A 23262-nucleotide genomic window follows, 5' to 3' on the forward strand; every position below is an offset into this window, starting at 1 on the left:
TGTTGTCATGGCAACCGCTGACCCAAACATACAGAGATTATGTAACCCTAAATCTAAACACTGCATCAAACACATTTTTTAAAAACAAATGCAAGACTTATTTGTCATCATAAAGTGTCTAGATGGTTAAAAGGCAGTTTATAAATTTAAATTTTATAAAATAATTACTTTGGGGAACTGCTTTCTGATCTTTTACCAATCAACAAAAACAATCCCACATCTTTATGAGGTGTACATTCAAACAGTTAATTTAAGAAAACACGATATAAACTGAATTTAAAACACATTTCAGAACATCAAAATGTTTTCCAAAGGGGTGTTTTTCATCCTTTACTGCGACGCCATGACTTCTAATGTAATCTGAGTCCCGGACAAACGAGATGAGTTTTTTAGGGGAACAGTTCAGGAACAAGATGGCTGTCCTGGGGCAAGAAAAGTATCTTTCTTCTTCCACATAAACACGGCGTTTTAATGCGACCACCAGTGTCATGTAAATATCTTATTATGGAGCCACTTTAATAGCTTATTAGGGAACAACTTTAACGCTTTAAAGGCATCGCTTTAATACGGAGGACATCGTTTTTTGAGACGGAATTGAAGATCGGAAAGTTTTCTCAACGGTTTGTTGAGAGTGAAAACTAACGTAACTTACTAAATGAACGCAGGCTATGTGCGGAGCATGACACCGTTATTTAAACGTCTTAATTGTCATTTTTACACACCGTGTTACCTTTAATGTAGCTAGGTTATTTAGGAAGTTATTTGACTAACCTTCCAAATCTGCTTTGTTTTTGTCGTTTAACGGTTGAGCTTCAGCCGTTATAAACTTTTAACGGTTGAGCTTCAGCCGTTATAAACTTGTATCGGAGGTTTTTGCATCACTTTTTTCAGATGCCCCGCACTACATAAAAACAACTAGCTAACTGAACCATGAGTTCATCCCGAGTCAGACCGCAGCAGCTACCGCAGAGTGAGGCTGGCAGGTTGCCGCAAAGACTAGACTCAGGCGAAGGGATAGAGATGGAGAACATCCAGCATCAAGACCTCGGTCTCGGAGGAGTCGTAGGCACCCCGTCCCCTCCGTCGAGACAAGCGTGGAGTCGGGATAACCCGGGGTTTGAGCCCGAGGAGGAGATTATGGAAGCCGACTGGCCTCCAGCGAGTCCCGGGAGAAGGTCGGTGTCCACGGCCTCTAGCAGCAGCTGCAGCAGCGGCCTGGGAAGCTACACCGGGGCGGGCAGCAGCACCCACATCACCCGAGGAGGACTGTACCCGACCCCGACTGTGGATGCTCGGCAGCAGAACAGGCATGACCACCGCAGCTGGATGAAGCAGATACTCCACAAGATCCGAAGTTAGTCACTCACTTTATGCTTTGTATACTTCCTGGAATAGTTTATCAATGATCTACAGATCAGTGACATCACGACAGTAGCCTGTGCATTAAAAGGTGTAGGGGCTGTAAAGTTGACCTACTAAAGTTGATTAAGTTTGTTTCACTGTACGTCCATCACATCTGTACAGTTATGCCACTGATTTAAAGAAATGTCATACTATTAATGTAAAAAGGACATTTGCCATTAAGGCAGCTCATTAAAATAAACAATTATATAATCAAATATATAACATATATATAACAGATATTTACGGGACCAGAATAAAGTAGGTCAAACCAATTCCACTAACAAGATAACAAGATGAAAAACAATAATAATAATAATAATAATAATAAAGAGACATGAAAAAAACCCAAGATAAGCCCTTTGATTAAAGTCTCTTAAGAAGAGATTCAACTAAATCCCCTTTCTTGCAATCTCTTCTTAAATAATAACACTTTTTGTTTTTGTCTTTGAGCTATTATTTATATATTTGGGAACACCTAGTGTTGCCAGTGTACTTTATAGCTCCATAGCTGAGTCCAAGTCAGAAAATACTGTTAGTTCTACTGCAATATTTATCTAATCATATTTACTGTAAAAAAGCTAAGCAAAGGTTTTATTGCCAAATGCACAAAAGCTACTGGGTAGTTGTTGGCAAGGAAAAGTCCCAGGCTCAGTATACTTAAGACATACAATTAAATACAGTAATAAAATAGTGCAAGAGACATAAGGGTGCAAGTAAAATGCAGGAAATAAGTAGAATACATACATATAAAATAATAAGATAAAACAGACTGGATATTGTACAGTGGAATTAAATACTGTATACTGTAATAATATATATATAAATATATAATAGATAATAGAGTATATAATACTGTAAACATTTGTCAGTAGTGACACTTTGCAGAGGTCAACAGTCTAATGGCCTGTGAGATAAAACTGTCCCTGAGTCTGGTGGTCTTGGTGCGGATGCTGCAGATGCTGTGGTACCCTCTGCCAGACAGGAGCAGGCAAAACAGTTTGTTGCCGGGGTGATGGGGGTCTTTGATGATCCTGTGTGCCTTCTTCCTACACCGCTGGGTGTAGAGGTCCTCCATGGATGGCAGCTCCGTCCTGGTGACGTGCTGAGCAGTTTTGATTGCCTGTTGAATTTCTGTTTTTCTTTGCAGTTCTGTGGGGCACAGAGCTGATGGAGGACAGCGACAGCAGTCGAGAGAGGTACCTCAGGAACGTACTGAGGGAGCTGATTACATATGTCGCATTCCTCATCACTATTTGTATCTGTAAGTAAACAGAAACATCCTGCAAAATGTCATGAGATTTATGCACAAGGTTGGTCGGCATGTCATTCAGAAGAGCTCAGAAGAGAATTAACTAGGCACCCATGGCATCATTTCCTGTTAGTTCAAAATGATAAAAGGTACATTTATTTCTTGTATAGTAACTGCCAAAAAAGTGTACTATAACAATTCATAACATATTGTGATGTCTTGAGAGGTGGGGAGCGTTGCTCTGGGAGCTCTGGAGGTGTGGATGCAGGAAATGAAGGCGGCAAAGCGTTGTTTTACAATTTAAATCCTGTCCATTCAGTCTTCTAATACACATTAACTTAACTCTTTTTAGACAAACAAAACAAACAGGTATGTAAATCAAAAACTCTAGTTGTCTTTTCTCTGTAGCACAACAACAAAACCCCAGTTTCTCTCTCTCTCTCTCTCTCTCTCTCTCTCTCTCTCTCTCTCTCTCTCTGTTCACCTCAGGCATTGTCGCTTCCCTCCCACCACTGTCTCCCTCCCCCCTTTTAGCTGCCTTACTAGGGCAATCAGCTCATATGGTTCAGCTGGGCAGCAAACCTTGTCCTGCCCGCCCTGCTGACTGGGGGTTTTGCAGTCTGGTGGCTTGTAGTCCCTGCTGCATCCACCGGGAGGGACCGTATGTCCCATCTATGACACTACCTCTCATGACATCACAATATGCATGCATTGGGCATTAGGCATGTGGTGTAAAAACAGCTTAAGATTGGGACATGCTTTAAGGAATATACCCAAAATATGTGCATCATTTTGGTTATATAAAGTAAATGCATGTGTCCTAAAAGCTAGTCCTGAACCTGAAAGGACAGTTGCTCCAAGTGACTCATAGAAAGGTCTTTAAAATGTGGCACAAACTATGCCGGCCTTGGCACCTTTTTTTGTAGCTGAAAAGTCTTTTTCCAAGCTCACAGTGTATGCTTAATGGTTTTGGCAGCTGAAAATCAAATCTCCCACACTCGTCAGGGGGCTCAGACGCCAACAACAGCACACATTTGACGGCCACATTTTGGGACGGTAAAAGAAAATTGATGGAAATACTCACATTTAAAATGTGTGTGATCAGGAAAAGTTATGGTTAAAGTTTCTCTGCTCTTCTTTAGCTGCAGAGAAAAATGCCAAACTGTGGTTTTAGGGTGGATCAGGAAATGATTTCCTGGCAGACTGGATTGAGGCATATTCTGCCAGGCAAAGCTTGACTATTATAAGCAGTTTCCAGAGCTGCTCCCTGGTGAATACTGAAGGCTACAGAAAATAGTAATTTGTAGGTGAAACAAAATTAAGTTTGACCTAATACGGAGTTTATTTTTTGTTTTCGTCAAGTCTTTGTATCGTCATAATAAATGTTTGTACGCTGACAGCATTCATTCCTTAACTCTACTGTTGTCATTCTTGCATGTTAACAAGGGCTTGTTATGCAGCTAGTGCTAACAGGAACATCACTTTCAGTCATGGTTATGTTATATTGTGATTTGCAGTGACCTATGGGATGGTGAGCGCCAATATGTACTACTATACCAAAGTCATGTCTCAGCTTTTCCTGGACACACCGCTGTCTGCCGGGGACCCTTCCTCCTTCAGAAGCCTCTCGACCATGGAGGATTTCTGGAAGGTAAATTGCTAAATTGGCACATGTAGGTCGGATGCTAGTAGCTAGACATTCAGTTTATTCTAAGCTAAGCGTCTCCTCCTTAATATTTACCGTGCAGGCGGGAGAGTGGTGTCAATCTTCTCATATAACTTGCAGCAAGAAAGTAATAAGTTAATTCCCAAAATGTCAAACTACTCCTTAAATAATAAATAAAAGCTTTTAGTCTTCAGAACTTCATCAGGGCATAATAATAAAATAATATATACATATCAGAAGCAAAACAAGGGAGGGAAATATTGCTAGAACAGAGGAAAAGAAGTGCAGTATCCTTAATCACATTAATAAAGTATGTCTATAGTATTACATGAAAACTGTCCTGCACTTATAGTTCACAGAGGGACCTTTCCTCAATGGCATGTACTGGGAGGTGTGGTACAACAACAAGAGCCTGCCAGAGAATCAGAGTCTCATCTACTATGAGAACCTCCTCCTCGGGGTGCCACGGCTGCGGCAGGTCAAAGTCCGCAACGAGTCCTGCTCCATCCACGAAGATCTGAGAGGCGAGGTTCAGGACTGCTTCAACATGTACACCCCAACCAACGAGGACACGACCTCCTTTGGCTCCAAGAATGGAACTGCGTAAGTCCATGCTTTTAATTTGACAGACGGAGACTAGAGCTGAATCATACGTAGGACTTTAACACATGTCTGCAATCTTTTCTTTCTGTTCGTAGGTGGGTGTACACAGCAGAGAGTGACATGAATGGGAGCGGTTATTGGGGCCAGATATCTAATTATGGAGGTGGAGGATATTATCAAGACCTGTCTCGTACCAAACAGGAGTCGGCAGCTCAACTGCAGTTTCTCAAAGACCAGCTGTGGCTGGACAGAGGCACCAGAGCGGTGTTTCTCGACTTCTCCGTCTACAATGGGAACATTAACCTCTTCTGCATCGCCAGGTGAGAATCATCAATCACAACATTTCCAGTTACTCTGTAATCCCGTGACGAATGATCATTTACTTGAAATCATGATTATATAGTATGAGAATACACAGAACATATAGAACAATGGCATCCTAAAATATTCCATTTATAACAATATGAAACAGGAAATGCACAAATCCCCTCATTTGAGGAATCAGAGGCAGTAAATGATTGAATATTTGTACTTGATAACTGCCCTAAAAACTTATTTGATTATCAAATGATCAACATATTTGTGCTTTATTTTGATTCATCTCCAAAATATAAAAGTACGATTGTGTGAACACTTATAGTTGATATGATTTCATGCGTTTGTCAGGTTGTTGGTGGAGTTCCCTGCTACTGGCGGGGTGGTGACCTCCTGGCAGTTCCAAACAGTGCGTCTGATACGATATGTGTGCAGCTGGGACTACTTTGTTGGTCTGTGTGAGGTGGCATTCTGTCTATTCATCATCTACTACGTGGTGGAGGAAGTGCTGGAGATCCGCATCCACCGCCTGCATTATTTCAAGAGCCTGTGGAACTGTCTGGATGTTCTCATTGTGGTGGTGCGTATCACAGTTTGTATTTGGCATAATATGTATCATTTTCACTTTAATACGTCTAAAAAAACGACCGAGGCTGAGTACTGACCGCAACAACCCGGGTTGGAATCTGACCCTCTGTCCGATACTTCACGACGCCACCAAACTCCTCTTCTGTTATTGTTTTGATTTGACTGAGAGACAATAACATATTGTGCGTTTAAAGTAAATTATTAGTCATTTTTAACAGGAGGTTGTTCGTTTTTCTCTGTCTGCTCTTTCTTCAGTTGAGTGTTGTTGCCATTATCATGAACATAACCAGGACAGCCATTGTTGGAGACCGTCTGAAAGGCCTGTTGGAGAACCACAGCACTCACCCCAGCTTTGAGCCTCTGGCCAAGCTGCAGGTCCAGTTCAACAACGTGGCTGCAGTCATCGTCTTTTTTTCATGGGTCAAGGTATATGTTCTCTTTCGCTTCATAATTACTCCAAAGATACAATAGTGCAGAGGTTCCTAACAACCCCTTACAAGATGGAGAATATATCTCGTGTGTGTCCCTTAGGAATAATTAGACGTAGCTTATTTTGTACACATATCAACACAATCGTACTAGAAAGATATTACACATGTATTCAAAATATTTGCACCATCTCAACACAGAATACACATTAAACAATGCAACTGACATCATGTCAATCGGCTGCAAGTCATTTCAAATGATATATAATCTTAGATTAGTATATATATAGACTGACCCCACTGTGAGAATCTCCAGTGGAAACATAAGAACCCCACTACTGTTAGGATGACTAATGCTCATCATTTCTCTCGTCCTCTCAGCTTTTTAAGTTCATCAACTTCAATAAGACCATGAGTCAGCTGTCCGGCACCATGTCCCGCTGTGCCAAGGACCTTGTGGGTTTTGCCATCATGTTCTTCATCATCTTCCTGGCGTACGCTCAGCTGGCCTACCTGGTGTTTGGAACCCAAGTCAACGATTTCAGCACTTTCCAAGCGAGCATGTATGAAATCCAAAGTATAAAGTCCACACAAGTACAAACACTTGTAATGTTTCCTGTTGTTGAAAAATGTTGTTTCTGTTTGTGTAGATTTACTCAGTTCCGTATCATCCTGGGAGACTTTGAGTTCTCAGAAATAGAGGAGGCGAATCCAGTGCTCGGTCCCATCTACTTCATAACCTTCGTCTTCTTCATTTTCTTCATTCTCATGGTGCGTAGGGCGTAGTGTTGAAGTTTGTTTCGTGTTGTTTACATACTGTACACCCCGCTCACTAACACCCTTTCTCATTCTTTCTTTATAGAACATGTTCCTGGCCATCATCAATGACACGTACTCTGAGGTGAAGGCCGACATGTCCCAGCAGAGGTCTGAGATGGAAATGACTGATCTCATTAAGAAGGTATTGAACCGCATGAATCCTTCATTTTGGCTGGACAGATTAAATCAACAGTAGCAGTCATGGCAATAAACTCCAGAAGCTACTCCAAATATTGCAATTTTTTGGGTCTGATCGTATCTTCTTACAGATACGGATATTGGAAAAATGTTATTAGAAAAGAAAAATAATATTAGAAGATGTCATGTTTCCCACAGGAAAGGTGTCAGTGGAGAAGTTACAGTAGTTGTTTTCCTGAAGCTTTATATATTTAATTTCTCCTGGTGTGAGTCAAATCTCAAGTCAAACGCAGGAACCCTGAATGTTTCAGGAATCACAGCACAAAGGTTGTCGGCTCCAAAACATGTGACACAGAGCAATGTGCAACTAGTTGTGACTTTCAATTGGGCTTTTGAGTCCTCTTTCACTACCACACAACAACAGTTGGTTAACATCAGACGAGCTGTTAAATGACATTTGATCTACTACAACATTTAAATCACGTTCTTGTTATTTAATTCTACAAAGACTGCATGTGAAACACAATATACGTTATAACCCTGATGAGCGCGACTCCATCTTGATACCTGTAGGAGCAGGAAGCGTCTGATCCTGGGAACATGTTTGCTAGTTTACTTTTGCCGAAGTGTTTGTGTATTACCTCCAAATGTAAGTATTCTTCTCTCTCAGGGTTGTAACAAAGCTTTGATGAAGTTGAGACTGAAGAAGACGGCAGTAGACGACATCTCCGACAGTTTGCGTCAGGCCGGGGGCAAACTGAACATCGATGAACTCCGCCAGGATCTGAAAGGGTAAAGCAAACCTCAAATCTAGTATGATATTTGGGTTTTGTAAATTTAAAATTCATACGCTTACGTGTCCTGAGTGTCTTTCATTTGTTTTCCTTTGCTCAGGAAGGGCCACACAGACGCTGAGATTCAGGCCATCTTCGCCAAGTACGATCACGATGGCGACCAGGAGCTGACGGAGCACGAACACCAGCAGATGAGAGACGACCTGGAGAAAGAGAGAGTGAGTGGTGAAGCCATCGGCCGCACAAAAACACACCCAGCATGAACGGGTTAGTTTACGCTCAGCCTGCAGATGTTCAGTGTGTCTCTGCTCGCTCGCCAGGAGGACTTGGATCTGGAACGCAATTCTCTGACGAGAGCCAACAGCGGGCGGAGCTTCCCTCGTACCCAGGACGACTCGGAGGAAGACGATGACGAGGATAGCGGTCACAGCTCTCGACGGCGCGGCAGCAGTTCAGGCGGCGTCGCCTACGAAGAGTTTCAAGTGTAGGGAGACTTTTATTACCTTTGTTGTTCTGTAACTTGCAAGATAATCTACACGGTAGATTACAAAGGGGATAATATTAAAAACGTGGATTTAAGTCGTAAATCTACGAGAGAAAATATCTCAAATTTGTTGGAACAAAATCTGAAATTCTTGAAATCACAAATGTACAAGAAAGAAACTTGGAAAGATTGTGTGTTTCATGTCGAGGAACCGCATTGCTTCACTTTGCAAAGTTGGATCAACCTCATCAAACTAAATATTCCCCCCCACTCCGGGCTCTGTAATTGTTTATTTTGACCTACAATGACCCTAACGCGTCGCCGTAGTTGATCAGTAAATAAAAGGTGAACTAATAACTGAAGAATAATAAAAATGTACGGCAGCCTCAGGTCATAATCACACGTACACAACATACATACTGCGTTTGATTGAACGATAATGGCCGTAGCAGTCTGACACATTCAACATGTACAATACTAACAATCCAGTGTAATAAGAGAACTAACGGCTCTGTGCTTCTCAGGCTGGTGCGACGTGTGGACAGGATGGAGCACTCTATCGGCAGCATCGTGTCCAAGATAGACGCTGTGATCGTGAAGCTGGAAACTATGGAGAGAGCTAAACTCAAAAGGAGAGATGTGCTGGGCAGACTGCTGGACGGAGTCATGGAGGTGAGGAGCTGTGGAGATATCCCGTGTAACCTGGCTTCTTATGCGCATGTCAACTTAAATCTGTCGTTGTCTGTCAGGATGAGCGTCTGGGACGGGACACGGACGTCCACAGGGAGCAGATGGAGAGGCTGGTGAGGGAGGAGCTGGAGCGCTGGGAGTCTGACGATATGGTCTCTCAGGTCAGCCACCCACAGCCGGCCACTCCTGTCGGCCCCCGGACCCGCCCGTCCTCCTCTCTGTCCACCGACGGCCTCGACACAAGCACAAACGCGAGCGGCCACGTGTGAGCATTTCTGAGGATTATTCCAAGAAACGCTCCCCTGGAAATGTCCCTGCAGCGGTAACCAAGATATCTCTTGACGTATTACAAAGGAGGTGACAAAATCAAACGCCTCAAATACTTAAACGCACTGAAAGTGAGTGAGACATCTAAAAGTATTCACTAAAGCTATTATTAAGTATTACTTTAACAGGATGATGAAGGGACACATGAACATGTGAGAACGAGGTTGAATAGTGAAGGATTTACAGTACAGTGTTACATTACAGTAAATATATTACACCAGCCTGCCAGCATACTCAGTTGTACCCAGAATACACAGCGTATGATTTTAGTATTACATGAGAGATTTGCTCACCTGCTTTTGATTAATGTATCCACACATCTTAGCATTTACACAAATACCAAAAAAGGCATTTCTGTTAATTATGCTGATTAGTCTTTCATCATTTTAATACACAGTAGGTACAAGTGTGGCACATTCTGTCATATTTACTCATCCTCTGTACATCAATTAAGCTTCAAATTAAATAGCTTATTATCGTTTTATGATACATATTGTAACTTAAAACAAACTTCGATTTGGAGTGCATCTAGTGTTCATGGGAAACCCATGCATTTATTATTATTTTTCTCTGTGCCTTACTTTTTCTTTTTTTCTTTTTTTACAATCTATTTCTTTTTTTAAATCTGTTATTATGCCAAATAAAGTGTTATTAAAATATTAGTTTGTTTAATTTTTTATTTGGTTTGGATTATGATTTATTTTAAGTGACAAAACAATAATGTCAATTATTATTAGTATTATTACAAAATGATTTAAAACATCAATGCAACTAAAACAGCGATAGTGTTATTAAATTATAACAAGAAATGGTTTTGCCATGAATTTAGTGATGGAGTCTAAACATTTGAAATGTAGCACTGTATTATATCTAGAGGTACTTGGCTGAAATAATATTTTCGAGGGGGACGGTGTTGAAGGTCAAAATCAAAACACACTGCACAGAAAGAAAACACAAAAACCAATGTTACATGAAAATGTTTATACATGTTCTCAAAAAGCTTTATAGTAATGCTCATAATATAAATGTAGACATAGAAATGTTCTTTGGAACAATACAAAAAGGTTAACACATACTTACTATCTATGTGATATAATTCTACAATTAAATCAGCAGGAAGTTAAAATCAAGATTTGGAAATTAAAACAGCCGAATAACCAAAACTACTGAGATACAAAAGTACTGAAAAAGAGGCATAGTCTGATTTTAACATACAAATGTGAATATTCATAAATAAAAAACACATCACACACATATATTGTCACTGACGTTGCATGAAACTCCTTCGCGTCAGAAAACTCTCTTCTCTGCTGGGCTTAAAAAAAACACTCCAACAAAATATAGAATATGGTCATATTAGTGTCTAAACACCAAAGATGATAAAACTGATGTTTGCAATAATGGTGTACTGTTCCTTTAATTGGTGAACTGGCCTTGTTCCTTGAAGACAAAAATAAAAAGATGCATAATCACACATTTAAGTGAATTTCTTGATGTAGCGTAGTTTCAGATAGGCGATGATGAGGAATATGAACGTCATGACGGTCAGAGCCACATGGTTCTCCCACAGTCCCCAGGGGGTGTACTCTATTCCCAGGTAGTCCAGGTACTGCTCTCCTGTACATCTGGAATAACAATCCCAGTTGAGGAGGGAAAAGATGCCATGTTAATATTTCTAAAGTTCCTTACAACAGGTGGGACAAGTGAGTTTTAATTCCTCAACGTACTCCAAACACAAAGTACATATATTGTGTGTTAGAAAGTTATTTAACATTACTGTCATGTCTTCCATTTGGCTAAAAATACATTTGAATTGGTGCTAATCTGCCGTTCGGTAAAACATGGATGCTTTTAGTCCCATTAAAAATGGGGTAGTGGTGCACTTTAGCCTCTTGTGGTCGGAGTGAGCATTACAACAACAAACACTTAACATTTTAAAATGTAATTAACCTGTCAAAACTTTTTTCCCTACCCATTTGACAGATAAAAACTAATATTTAAGGAACTTAGAAAATAGTTATTATCCTGGAAAACCCTATTTTCCAACTGTTCTTAGGTCAGTTACATAAACACAGGAGAGAAACCCCTTTAAAATCAGACATTTATATTTCTTTGTGTTTGTAAACTAGAATTACGCTTGTGATATGTCAACTTTTTACCAAGAGGCATGTTGGACTAGCTCGACTGGAAAGGTCTTAATGTGTCGCAGAGGTGGTCAGACACAACATCATACGCAGCATGCCGGTGCACTCACGTCGGGCCGGCTGAGCTCACACTGCAGTTGGTCACTGCAGCCGACATGTTGGTGTTTCGGATCACAGCCTCGTCACAAAACTTCAAACCCACAAACTCATTGATCTTCAAGGCCTGAACACAGACGGCACAGTCAATGAATACTGACGAGATTAGACTCTCGAGCAGGATATTTAGGTATTAGGCAGTATTTAGGGTTTGTAGGTCAAATGTCAAAGCCAAAAGGCTGCAGGCATTAAATTAAGGATTTCTTTACGTTTAGAAATAGTTGGAAACATTTGGGATACTGTAAGTGCATAACTCAACAGAATATATAAAATAGTCATTTTTAGACATTTTAATGTGGAAATGTTTCATAATATATCTTTTTAATTTCGACTTACTGCGAGGCCGTAGCGAGGAATACTCAAGTACTTCAGCCAGGCCAGCCAGTCCATGATGCTGGGGAGGTTCACCAGGAGACCTGAGAAAATCTGAGACCACGACACACACTGAAGCTCAGGTGTGACTAATTACTGAATACAACAGATTAATTAATTAATGTTATTAGTGTCAGCTGTGATTCTCCTGATATATTAATACATGTTTGAGAAAGAAACATAATAACATAACGCGACATGCTCTGAACGATCTTGTTTCATCATTTACTTTACTGTCTCTCACCATCATGAAGACGAAGGTGATGGTCATGAAGATGTTGGCGAGAGCCACGACGCTCTGATCGGCTGAGATGGCCATCGTCATGGCTGTGGCTGTGTACGCCACCAGAGTCACCGTCAGCGTGAAGACGGAGAAGGCTGCAGCTGTGGATTTCAGCCCTACACACACACACACACACACACACACACACACACACACACACACACACACACACACACACACACACACACACACAAAAGATATCATAAATATAAAAGTACAAAAAAAAGTAGTAGGAACAAAGAATATAGAAAAGAAGAAATATATATTATATATGAAATACATAATGAGAGTTTTGTGGATCATACCGATCATAAAGTAGACAACACAGCTGAAGATAACGGAGGTGATGGTTCGCAGAGTGATGTCAGACAGGATCTTCGAGAGGAAGTAGACGGACACTCTGTAGTAGCCGCTGATGTACTCGTGCCTGAGACGAGAACACACAAGCAGAAATCAAATAGTCGCTCTACCCACTCAATCCATTGTTGAATTATCCACGCAGATGTCATGGGCACAGATCCCGTACACAAACAGTTTCCTCTCGATGATGAAGAGCTCGGCGGCGGACACGGTGCTGAAACACTGGTTGGTAGTGATGAAGAAGAGGGCGCCCATCCTGTTAAAACAAAAAAACAAAACCTGATTATTAAAGAGGCAATAGAAAACTTTTCTTCACCTCAGAGCACATAACCTACAAACAACACAGGACACACTGCGGTTTGTTTACCTCGATACTCTTTAGTAACTGGGGTTAGCTACTGATATTTAAAAATAAATAATAAAATCTCTATCCTCTTCCTGTTTTAGGCCGCACCGAGATCGTACCCGGTGGTCCTACATGGAACAATAGCCTTTACATTGTGCAATTAACACTTCAAGTCTCTTTTAGGCTTTTATTGCAACAAATATACAAAAACACATTTTGATTTTACAGGTTAGATATGTACTAGATACTATTTCTTTACAGTAACTTCCTGTAATCGACTAAAAATAGTCCATAAATCTAAATAGATTCAAAGCATCTATAGATTACACGTACCTCAACATTTTTACTTAAGTAGAGTACTTAAAATAAATTTCCCCCCGAGTTACATTCCACCTTTATTGAGTTTAACTCGAATTAAACGATGCTTTGTAAATGAAATACCTTTGCCTATTAAAAAGACAAAGAGCTGACTGTAAAGGGAGAGTTGGCTAAAGAACAGTCAGACAGATTATAGAAGTAAACGCGGTGTGGTCCGTATGTACACACAGCAGGGACTTAAAAGGTGGCCGACTCCACGATAGACTTGCACCCAATGAACAGGAGGGAGGCGTGAATACGAGACATTTAAGCTGCATACACCTGGTGTCTGCCGTACATACTATGCATTGACCATGAATATAATGACATTAAGTTCTTATATACCACTGAACCATGCACAGAAAAAGGAGGGAGACCATTCACTGGGCTTGTGTGTACCAGGTTGTGCCCAATAAAACATAGTAAGAGGATTAGCCGTGCAGGACGTCTCTTAAAAACCTGAACAATTATTTAGGAAACATGTTGTCCATACATACTATTCCAGAAATAATCCAGATATTAAATCTGTGTGCACATTATAATAGATAATAAACTTTAGATTGAGCATCATAAACATGCTGTTGAAGCTGCAGAAGTTATAAATACATTATAAATCATAGAAAAAGTCAACAAAAAGTGTATTGAAACACCGAATGAGCCACTAAGTGTTAGTTTTTCCTTGTAGAATGATCTAAATTCCCCCCAGGATGCTAAAAAACCCATAAATTACCTGAAAAAAATACAGACGACACGACCTCGTTGTTAGCTATGACCCTTTGTGTACAGTAAATATATATTCGGACGTCCTCTCACCTGTTCTGGATACCGCTCTGGTCATCTTTGACCCCGAAGAAAATGGCTCCTACGATGAGGGCGAGGAAGATGTTGACTCCCAGCTGCACAGAGAGATTTTAATAGAAGCTTTGACAACCATTTGGAAAAATAGCACATATAAGCCTCGACAGGGTGTATATATATATATATGTATATATCTTAATGTTCTTTGTTGGACTCACAATAAAGTTGTTAAAGTTCAAGAGCTGTGGCGATCTCCCTCCTCCCTCCACCTTGCAAATTGAGGAGGTGCCAGAAGCCCCCGCTACACTTGTGCCTGTATACATCCATAATGACAAAATGCTGGACAACTGCTTGGAGACTCGAGGGAATTGAGTTGATCAAAGGTCCCTTGGAATTCAGCGCCACAGTTCTTCTGATTGTGGACGGTCATGAATCATATTTGAAGAATGGAAATAAAACGTAAGCAGTGTCCTCTTTCTGGGGCTCAGGGGTCAAGTGGACACCCTTCTCCTCCTCCACACCGGCCTCTCCGAGATAACAACGAGAGCCGGTGGAGGTGTAGGGGGGGGGGGGGGGGATGAAGACGTCAGAAAAGAGCGAGAAAAGTGAAAGCGACACAAATGTTAATCCTAACAATTTACAGATTATGACGGGACTAAAGTGGTTCCCAGGGTGAAGGGATAAGCTAATAAGGTTGAGCCTTTTTCACCTCATTCCCCACAGCCCCTCATGTGAAAGTGGGGCAGTGGAGTGATGGGTCATGATGCCATCATGTGATGAGTCCCGGACCGGGGCCGAGGGGCTTTGTCCATATATGATATCAGTTCAGATCCTGGCCCAAAGAGGCAGGAGTGGGGTCACAACAGTCACCAAAGCCGATTACGGCGCCCACGCCACATAGAGCCTTCTCTTGTAGGATTATTTTGACTTATTTAGGGCCAATTAGCTGTTAATAATTCTTAAAGTGAGGAGACTTCTGACTGCATTTTGCCGCCATGGGGTGACTAATGAGAGCGTTAAGTCTTGACCCCTCCGAAGTGCTGTCTACGCTTCCTGTTCATGACGATCACAGCACCGACGCTGATTATTTCTCTGCTCTTCTCACTCTCTGGAGCGTTCGAACAAAGTACAAGCGATGGAGGAAAAACATGGTGTTTAAACTCTTTACTGAGACGTCAATTAGATTTCTATCTGTCTGTAGACATGGGTCAAACTAAACTTACTTACTTGAGTGTAAGTGCATCGTTTTTGCCTTTTTGAGCATGAATGATTAAAATTGTAACGAGGAGGCCATTGTTTACACACTTGGGGATGTAGCTGCTGCCACCAGAACACATCTACAAGACATTTGACATGTTGCATTTAGTTTTTCTCCAGTTATCATATATACACATGTGCTATGGTCTTTTATTTATTATTTGTTTTATGTTATTATGCTTTGTCTGTACATGTGTGCATATATATATATATGTGTTTAGAGGTTTGTATGTACTGACAATAAATAATAAATAAATTAAAAAAACGTTGACTCATATTCAAAATAATTCTTAATAAGTAGCTTAAAGGACTAGTTTGACATTTTAGGAAATGGAGTGATTCTCAGATTGGTGAATTAAATCAATACCCCTCTTACGTCTGAATGTTAAATACATGGTAAATAAATATGAGGCTTCTGCTGTAAAGACTGGAAACAGGCGGGAACAGCTAGCTTGGATCCCTCTCAAGGTTAAAAACAACAAGTAAGAAAAGTGATACCTGTGCCACTGATGTTTGTGGGTTCAGCATGAGGTTCTGGAAAGTTCTCCTGAGAACCCAACGCAGCTGGTGGAAGAAGGAGCTGTTGTAGGTGATGGTGCGGGATTTTGAACACGAGACACACTTCTTATCCTGGACGATGCGGTCCAGCTCAGCTCTTGTGTCGCTGGAGTAGCTGCTGTCCCTGTACTCCTCCACCAGCCGCTCCTCGATGCTCTGCCTGGAGCCGCCCAGCTCCTCAAAGTCCAAATCTGGCCAAATGAGACGTAGGAGGAAAATTAAGTATCGGAAATACTACGATTGACACCAATAATCCCATTAAAGAAATCACGGTGTGGACTTTTAAAACCATAGTTCACGATTTTAGCGATAATGCACGTTTGAGTAGTACTTATCCCCTTTGATTCTTCATTCAGTGTGGAGGTATGGGAGAAAAACAAAGTTATCTTTAAGAATTCAAGGTAACACAGGGCGAGTAATTGATACAAATGGTCATTTATATTCATAATATCACTTATAAAAACCTCTTGATCATGACTCCATTATCTGCGCACGCTTGAGGATCATGAGGAACATGCTCACAGTTCAGTCCGGGGACATTAGACGAGCGTCAAGGGTTAAAAGCATTATTTTGTTAACCTTTATGCATTTACAAATCCTTCCTTTAATGAAGACAGACATTAGTGTTCATGGCGTTACCTTCAGGGCCGTGCACTTTGGTCATGGTTGTAGCGGTGGAGTCTCCATTAATAACATCCAGAAAGAAGTCAGCTGGGTTGTTGTGGGGCTCACAGGGATAACCTGAAACAGCAACAATGATCCATGTTTCATATCAATAACACACGTCCAATAACTGGCAGCCATTATGAAGACATTGCTTTTTTTATTGCCTGTTTTATTTCTTGCCATATGTAAGAATAAAGCTGCACAACCATCTACAATAACTTCCAGATAATAAGTTTCCACATACTCACCAATGTTGGCGAAGTAGTCCAAAGCGTTTGGCGCCGGTCCGTGGTAAACCATTTTACCACCGACCAGCAGAGTGAGAGTGTCGAACAGTCTGTAGATGGAGTATCGAGGTTGGTGGATCGACATAATTATGGTTCTTCCACGACTGGCCATTCTGTAAAGACACATAGTAATAATATGTATTAATGTTAAATACAATAAAGATGCCTTTAAAATGCAAAAACAAATGTGATTTTTCTTTTTTAATTAATCCTTCAAAAATGGTATAAATTATTATAATTAAACACTGTAGAAGTCTATAATAATTAGCAGTTGTGGCCCTACATACACTGTAATAACTTATTTTAATATAATTAACAAAACATCATAAGCAAACAGTGAATAGTGAGGCATACTTTTACAATTATAGATCTTTTTATTATTAAACAGTTAACACAGTCTTCATCACGTTGTGTATTTTAATATAATTACATTATTATTTTTGCTTAAACTAAAATGGATTGAAACCCAGAATCCCTCTAGATTTTATTTGTTTACTTTTGTTTTATTCAGTATCTCTATTTACTGTTATTTAGTGTTATTTTATTTTTTATTTTTTTATTTTTAATGTTAAACTACATTTTATTGGACACAGGTGTAATTTTGGGACTATGGACAAAGCTGGAGGCTCTGAATATAATACTTTATAAAGTCAGGAGAATGTCAGAGAAGCTTCTTCATTACCTTTTCAGCAGCAGCAGGACAGAGTTAGCGGTGCTGGCATCCAGTCCCGTGGTCGGCTCGTCCAGAAAGAGAACTGAGGGATCAATAATCAGCTCCATGCCGATGTTCGTCCTCTTCCTCTCTCCTCCAGAGATGCCCCGCGTCATCTGTGTGCCCACCTGAAGAGAAACACCCTCACAAGTCTGACTCTCCCCTGATGTCTTAAAGGTAATATAAGTAAATGTGTGTATCTTTACCTTGGAGTCAGCCACCTTGGCGAGACCCAGTTCTGCAATGAGGTGATTGACTCGAGCCTCCTTCTCACTCTGAGGCACAGAGCTGGGCAGCCGCAGCGCTGCAGAGAAACGCAGATTCTCCCTCACAGTCAGGGTGCCCATGACCACATCTTCCTGTAAGGGGAGACGTGAGCGCGAGGTCAAAGGTCAGGTTTGTTTTGTAGTTTAATTTCCACAGACCTGACAGACTTTAGAAAGTATCAAACTCTGTATTTCTATAATCAATATATTTATATTAACATATATATATATATATTAACTCTGCAGTTCTCCTCAGCTTTACGGAGCTTTTTAGTGTCTTTCAGCTTTTGTTTTACCAAACTTTACTTTTGTGATTGACTCTCATCAGAGTTGTTTCCAGTAGAGCTGCTCGGTTAAGGCCGAAAAGGTCATAATCACGATTGTTTTGGTCAATATTGACTCTTTGACTTTGGAAACATGATGCATAACAGCAGATTTCCTTTGAAATTTAAATTAAATTCAACTGAAAACTAATTTAAAAACGATTTGATATATTGTCCAGCTCACAGTGGAGCATTTAGCAGCTGAAGAGCCAGATGTTCGTCTGAGGACAACATCAGACATTTATCAGGTTGAAACAAACTCAAAAAATCTGTTAATGCAGGTTTAATTAATTGAAATAAGTAAAATAATTCAAACGCACCTGAACCACATAGCCAGAGAGGCACTTGAAGTTCGGAGGCTGTGGTGCTTTGTCAATGAGGACTTCTCCTGAGAGACCTAAAGGATCCTTTCTTGCAGCAAGAATATCCAAGAATCTTAAAAACAAAAACAATACTTAATAAATATATCCACAACAAATACAACAATATATTGTTTTCTGGAGATCAGTGTGATACTCACGAAGATTTTCCACTTCCAGTAGGTCCAAGAATAGCGTTGAGGCCAGGTCTCATAATCCCACTGCAACAAAATACAATTTAACACGGATAGTTTAATGTTGTTGGGACATTTTTAAAGGGTCAACATTAGTTTTTAGAGTACAGAAACTCTTCACTTCACTGTATCAGTTTTTCTACGACACAAATGTGAGTGTGAAAGTGGATTAACGAGATTCTAGTGATGAGATTTGACACGTTTTTTTAAAGCACTTTTCTTCCCTCCCTCATCCCTAACAGAATAAAAACACACACACACACACACACACACACACACACACACACACACACACAGACACAAACACACACACACACACACTATACCGGGGTGTAAAAAATGTTTTTGACTTCAGAGAGAACAGTTGCACAGAGATATAAAGTGGAATTAAAAGACTTGAATAAAAGCCCGGCGGTGGATCACGTGAGGGTGTTTAATTCGTTTCCCTGGCAGACTGCTCTTTAGTGCATCAGAGAGATTATATGCAAGAAACCATGCTTAATATCATATAATTAACAAGAAAAAGGTACAAAAACTTGTGTGAAATGATTCATTGGTCCATGGGAAACGTCAGCTGTATTTAATACCATCAAAAAGAAACCAATGTAAGAGTCCATTCACTATTGTTCTACTTCGGTTAAAGATAGGATCAGCCATATTTAAATGTATTGAAGAACCACTTCTCTTTCACTGTAACACGGTCTCCCAAATTAAGAATTACGGCAATATACTTAAGCAAAACTCTGTAAAAATATCATACTGTGTGAGTAATTATAAGAGATGGATCTCTAAGTACATGTGGGTACATAAAGATGCACAGATGCAACTGACAAAGACAAATATTTTTACAACTGACTTGAGGTCGACCAGAATTTCCCTGGGAGTGGTTTCCTTTTGCAGAAGAAGCCGCTCTTCAGCTGCACTTTGTATTGGATGCTGTGGAAGCTCACGGTGGAGCCACACGGCTGCTTGTTCTGGTCCACGGCTGTGACGACCTTTGACCTCGCCGTCCCGTTGCTGCCGATATCTTCTATCATTGCAATGTTGACGTGATTGGCTGTCTCCATCATCCTATGACAGGGATCTGATATTTAGGACATGATGTATTAATTAACCCTTATAGTTATATTGTCCCCCCCTAGTATTTAGTATACAAAAAATAATTTTATTTTTTATACAAACTGGAATTAAAAGGGTTAACATTATATAAAATATAATATTAATATAAAGTATTTTTATAGCAATTTTAAGAAGGGGACATTTTTGTCATCTAATATTTTTATAAATGTTTTTGCTAACATATCCTAAGGACATGAGATAAAAAAGAATTAAGGGGATACACAAGGGTTAAATCGTTGGATCCGGGCGGCTGACAGTATCACCTCAGCTTAAATAAAATTATTATTATATTATTACAAATATTACAACACATTCCACGGTAAAATGTGCACGTTAATAAACATGTCTCCTTAAAGGTTGTTTATTGGTAACACTTTCAAAGGAAATAAACGTATTCTACTAAAGAAATACACCAGTGTTAACTATAATAATATTAATTATTTCAAACTAATTTATCTCAAAAGTAATGAAGCAGCGGTGTTGAGTCTCTTACATGCATAGAATACACTTTCATTTAATTGTTTTAAGTGAAATCAGATGGAATAACTGATCTAATCTGAATAAAATCTACAAAAGAAGAGAAGAGATGTCATATTTGTGCCAAAGGAATTCAACAGCTCACAAATTATAAAGACTTTTAAAGAACAGAGCAGTAAAGAAAAAGCTACCAAACAGACATTTACTGACATTTACCACAAACAGTGCGATTAGAAATCAGGTTAAACATATATATATTTATATATATATATATAAATATAATACAGTATGTCTGCGTCCACACATACTTGTACTTTACTTGAGTAATTCCAGTTCATGTAACGTTATACTTCCACTCTATACTTCTATCTCAGAGGGAAATATTGTACTTTTTACTACTTTTTAAATGGAAAATGTCACAAAGTTGTTTTTCTGAGAAACTCAACATATGATGATCTTATAGAACATGATGCGTCTTAAACATCTACATCTGTAAAATGCACATTAATACAGAAGTAATATTAATCCAAAGATTAAGAGGGAACATTGTTCCGCTTTTGATACGTTAAGTATATTTTGCTGTTAATACTTTTACTTTTACTTAAGAAGGGGTTTGAATGCAGGGCTTCTACCTTTAGTGGAGAGTCTTCGTACTTTTACTTAAGTAAAGGTTGTAATTACTTCTCACCACTGCACAGGTCACATGACTTCAGTATTTGAAAATCCTGGCCACGGCACTGATTCTCACACTGCTTGATTGTATTATTGGATTGAAAGCACTAAAAGGGCTTAAAAACATTCACATCCTCGATTAGACAAACCAAGTGTTGCAGAACCAACATTTAAATCAAATAATTAAATCATGTGTTGCAGAAATCCTCTGGAAATGATCACCTGCAGCCATGATGTTAAATCAAGCTGCCTTTTATTAAATACAATAAATATTCATCTTACACAGAACGTCTTGTTTTATTTTAGCATGTCTGTATTTCTGTTCTCTTTGCTCTTTAATCGCAGCTTTGAAATGTATTTAAATGTAATTTAATGTCTTTGCAAAGCACTTTGAATTGCCTCGTTGTTGAAATGTGCAATATAAATAAAGTTAAAGAAATGAGGCGCGTGGCTGCAGTGACTTACCGAGCTGTGAGAGCGTGAGAGGGCTGCGGGTGCGGAGATCCTGCTGCTGCTGCAGACTGACGGAGCAGAGAGGGTGGAGGCTGACTAACATCTGCTCCTGGCAGCCGGGACAGGTGCCTCAACACTCAGCTGGGACCCCACCCAGCTGCAGGGCCGATTAACCCTTTATCCGCCGCTCAAAAAGACATGAAGGATTAAAAATGGAGACATTATTCTCCAGTTATGGAATGTAACCAACTTTTAGATTAAAGGCAGACACTAAGGGAATAAAGGAGCTCGTTTACAGACTACAACAGTAAAATCCTGATTTTACATTCATGCACAAGTAATAATACTCTACTGATATAATATATAATAGTATAACGTTTACTTTTGATACTTTAAGTACATTTTCCTGATTATACATTCTATGTATACCTGCAGGACTTTACTTCTAACAGATCTCAATACTTCCCCCACCACTCAACATTAAGTTTGCATAACTTCTTTTGTAGAGCAGACCTTTAACATCATTTTTTAAACACAAACCAAAATAAAGCACATTGTGATGGAGTACACAAGTCAGAGTTTTGCTCATTTATTTTCAAAATGTTCACAAATGCATGGAACGGGATGGAAATTAATGGCCGCCCGAATGGTAAAAAAACAAAACACATACAAACTCTCAAACACAGCATGTACAGTATCTTTAATGTGTAGGGGCTAAAACTTGCAACAAAAAAAAAAGTTAGACCTTCTTATATGAAAGTTCACTATGGGATTAAAGTTGTACAATGTATTGAATTAAGTATTGTATGACTTTAAAGCGGCTCTCTGCCTGAGATCCGGCATGGTGCCTGAGATCTTTAAGCTCCAACAATAGGTCAGTATCCTTTGAAGAAGGAAGGAAAAGTCCTTATAGATTATATATACTATTACTAATTGAATGTAGGACTTTTACTTGTAGTGGAGTGTTTCCACAGCGTAGTACTTCTACTCTTACTTACGTAAAGGATCTGAATAACTCTTCCAGCCCTGGATGTTGGTGTTCATGAATCCAGTCGGTGTCCGTCCGGCTTCGTTCATCAGTAAAGACATTTATGGCTATAAAAGTGACAACCATGAAACATTTCCTGTATATTCCTATGAAATTGACAAGAAGGTAAATATGTTTACTAATAAATGTAAATCCTTTACATTCTGGTTTTATGACTTTGACAATGTTTTTAATAACATTTTTAATTTGCTGTTTCACAAATCCCCCCAAAAAACATTTCTACATTATGGAGGACTAAAGATGCCCATATAATAAATGAATAAAGAAATACATTTAAATAAAAGCCTCAATTATCAAATAAATGTGCAAGTTCTTAAAATGTTATTTAAATTATATTCTTTATTTATTTATTATTATTATTTTATTTAAATTATATTATTTATTTTATTAAAATAAAATAAATAAATAAATATGCACAGAAATAGATAAATAAATAAAACAAATTACTTATTTTTTTCATATTTAATTATTTACCCAATATATTTCTTAATCCTTTATTTTATTTCTGCTTTGATGGTGTCACTTAACGCTTTTCTTTTCTTTTTCCAAA

At 39.4% G+C, this 23262-nt stretch overlaps 2 protein-coding genes across 3 annotated transcripts; one reads left to right on the top strand and one right to left on the bottom strand.

The window, feature by feature from the left end:
* The first annotated feature begins 380 nt into the window (after nucleotides 1-380).
* pkd2 (polycystic kidney disease 2) lies at nucleotides 381-10185 on the top strand. Of its 2 annotated transcripts, none has more exons than XM_029435093.1 (15): nucleotides 381-1354; nucleotides 2552-2665; nucleotides 4171-4304; nucleotides 4672-4922; nucleotides 5018-5242; nucleotides 5589-5817; nucleotides 6081-6251; nucleotides 6635-6816; nucleotides 6904-7024; nucleotides 7116-7214; nucleotides 7881-8002; nucleotides 8105-8222; nucleotides 8328-8488; nucleotides 9013-9160; nucleotides 9238-10185. In XM_029435093.1, exons 1-15 carry the CDS (start codon nucleotides 931-933, stop codon nucleotides 9445-9447), a joined length of 2709 nt encoding a protein of 902 aa, XP_029290953.1. In that variant the 5' UTR covers nucleotides 381-930; the 3' UTR covers nucleotides 9448-10185. The 2 variants fall into 2 exon arrangements, with proteins under 2 accessions (XP_029290953.1, XP_029290946.1); XM_029435086.1 differs by having other exon boundaries at nucleotides 931-1354; nucleotides 8325-8488; nucleotides 9238-10184.
* A 610-nt stretch (nucleotides 10186-10795) lies between these two features.
* abcg2d (ATP binding cassette subfamily G member 2 (JR blood group)) lies at nucleotides 10796-20013 on the bottom strand. Its single transcript, XM_029435106.1, is given in 16 exon segments — nucleotides 10796-11130; nucleotides 11760-11872; nucleotides 12142-12231; nucleotides 12422-12576; nucleotides 12766-12887; nucleotides 12987-13076; nucleotides 14337-14419; nucleotides 16077-16327; nucleotides 16776-16877; nucleotides 17051-17202; nucleotides 17772-17929; nucleotides 18008-18160; nucleotides 18711-18825; nucleotides 18911-18970; nucleotides 19800-19833; nucleotides 19836-20013. Coding segments are annotated over 16 exon segments (2004 nt in total). The 3' UTR covers nucleotides 10796-10982.
* Nucleotides 20014-23262: the final 3249 nt, after the last annotated feature.

This window comes from Cottoperca gobio, chromosome 1 (assembly GCF_900634415.1).
Source record: "Cottoperca gobio chromosome 1, fCotGob3.1, whole genome shotgun sequence".
Lineage (NCBI taxonomy): Eukaryota > Metazoa > Chordata > Actinopteri > Perciformes > Bovichtidae > Cottoperca > Cottoperca gobio.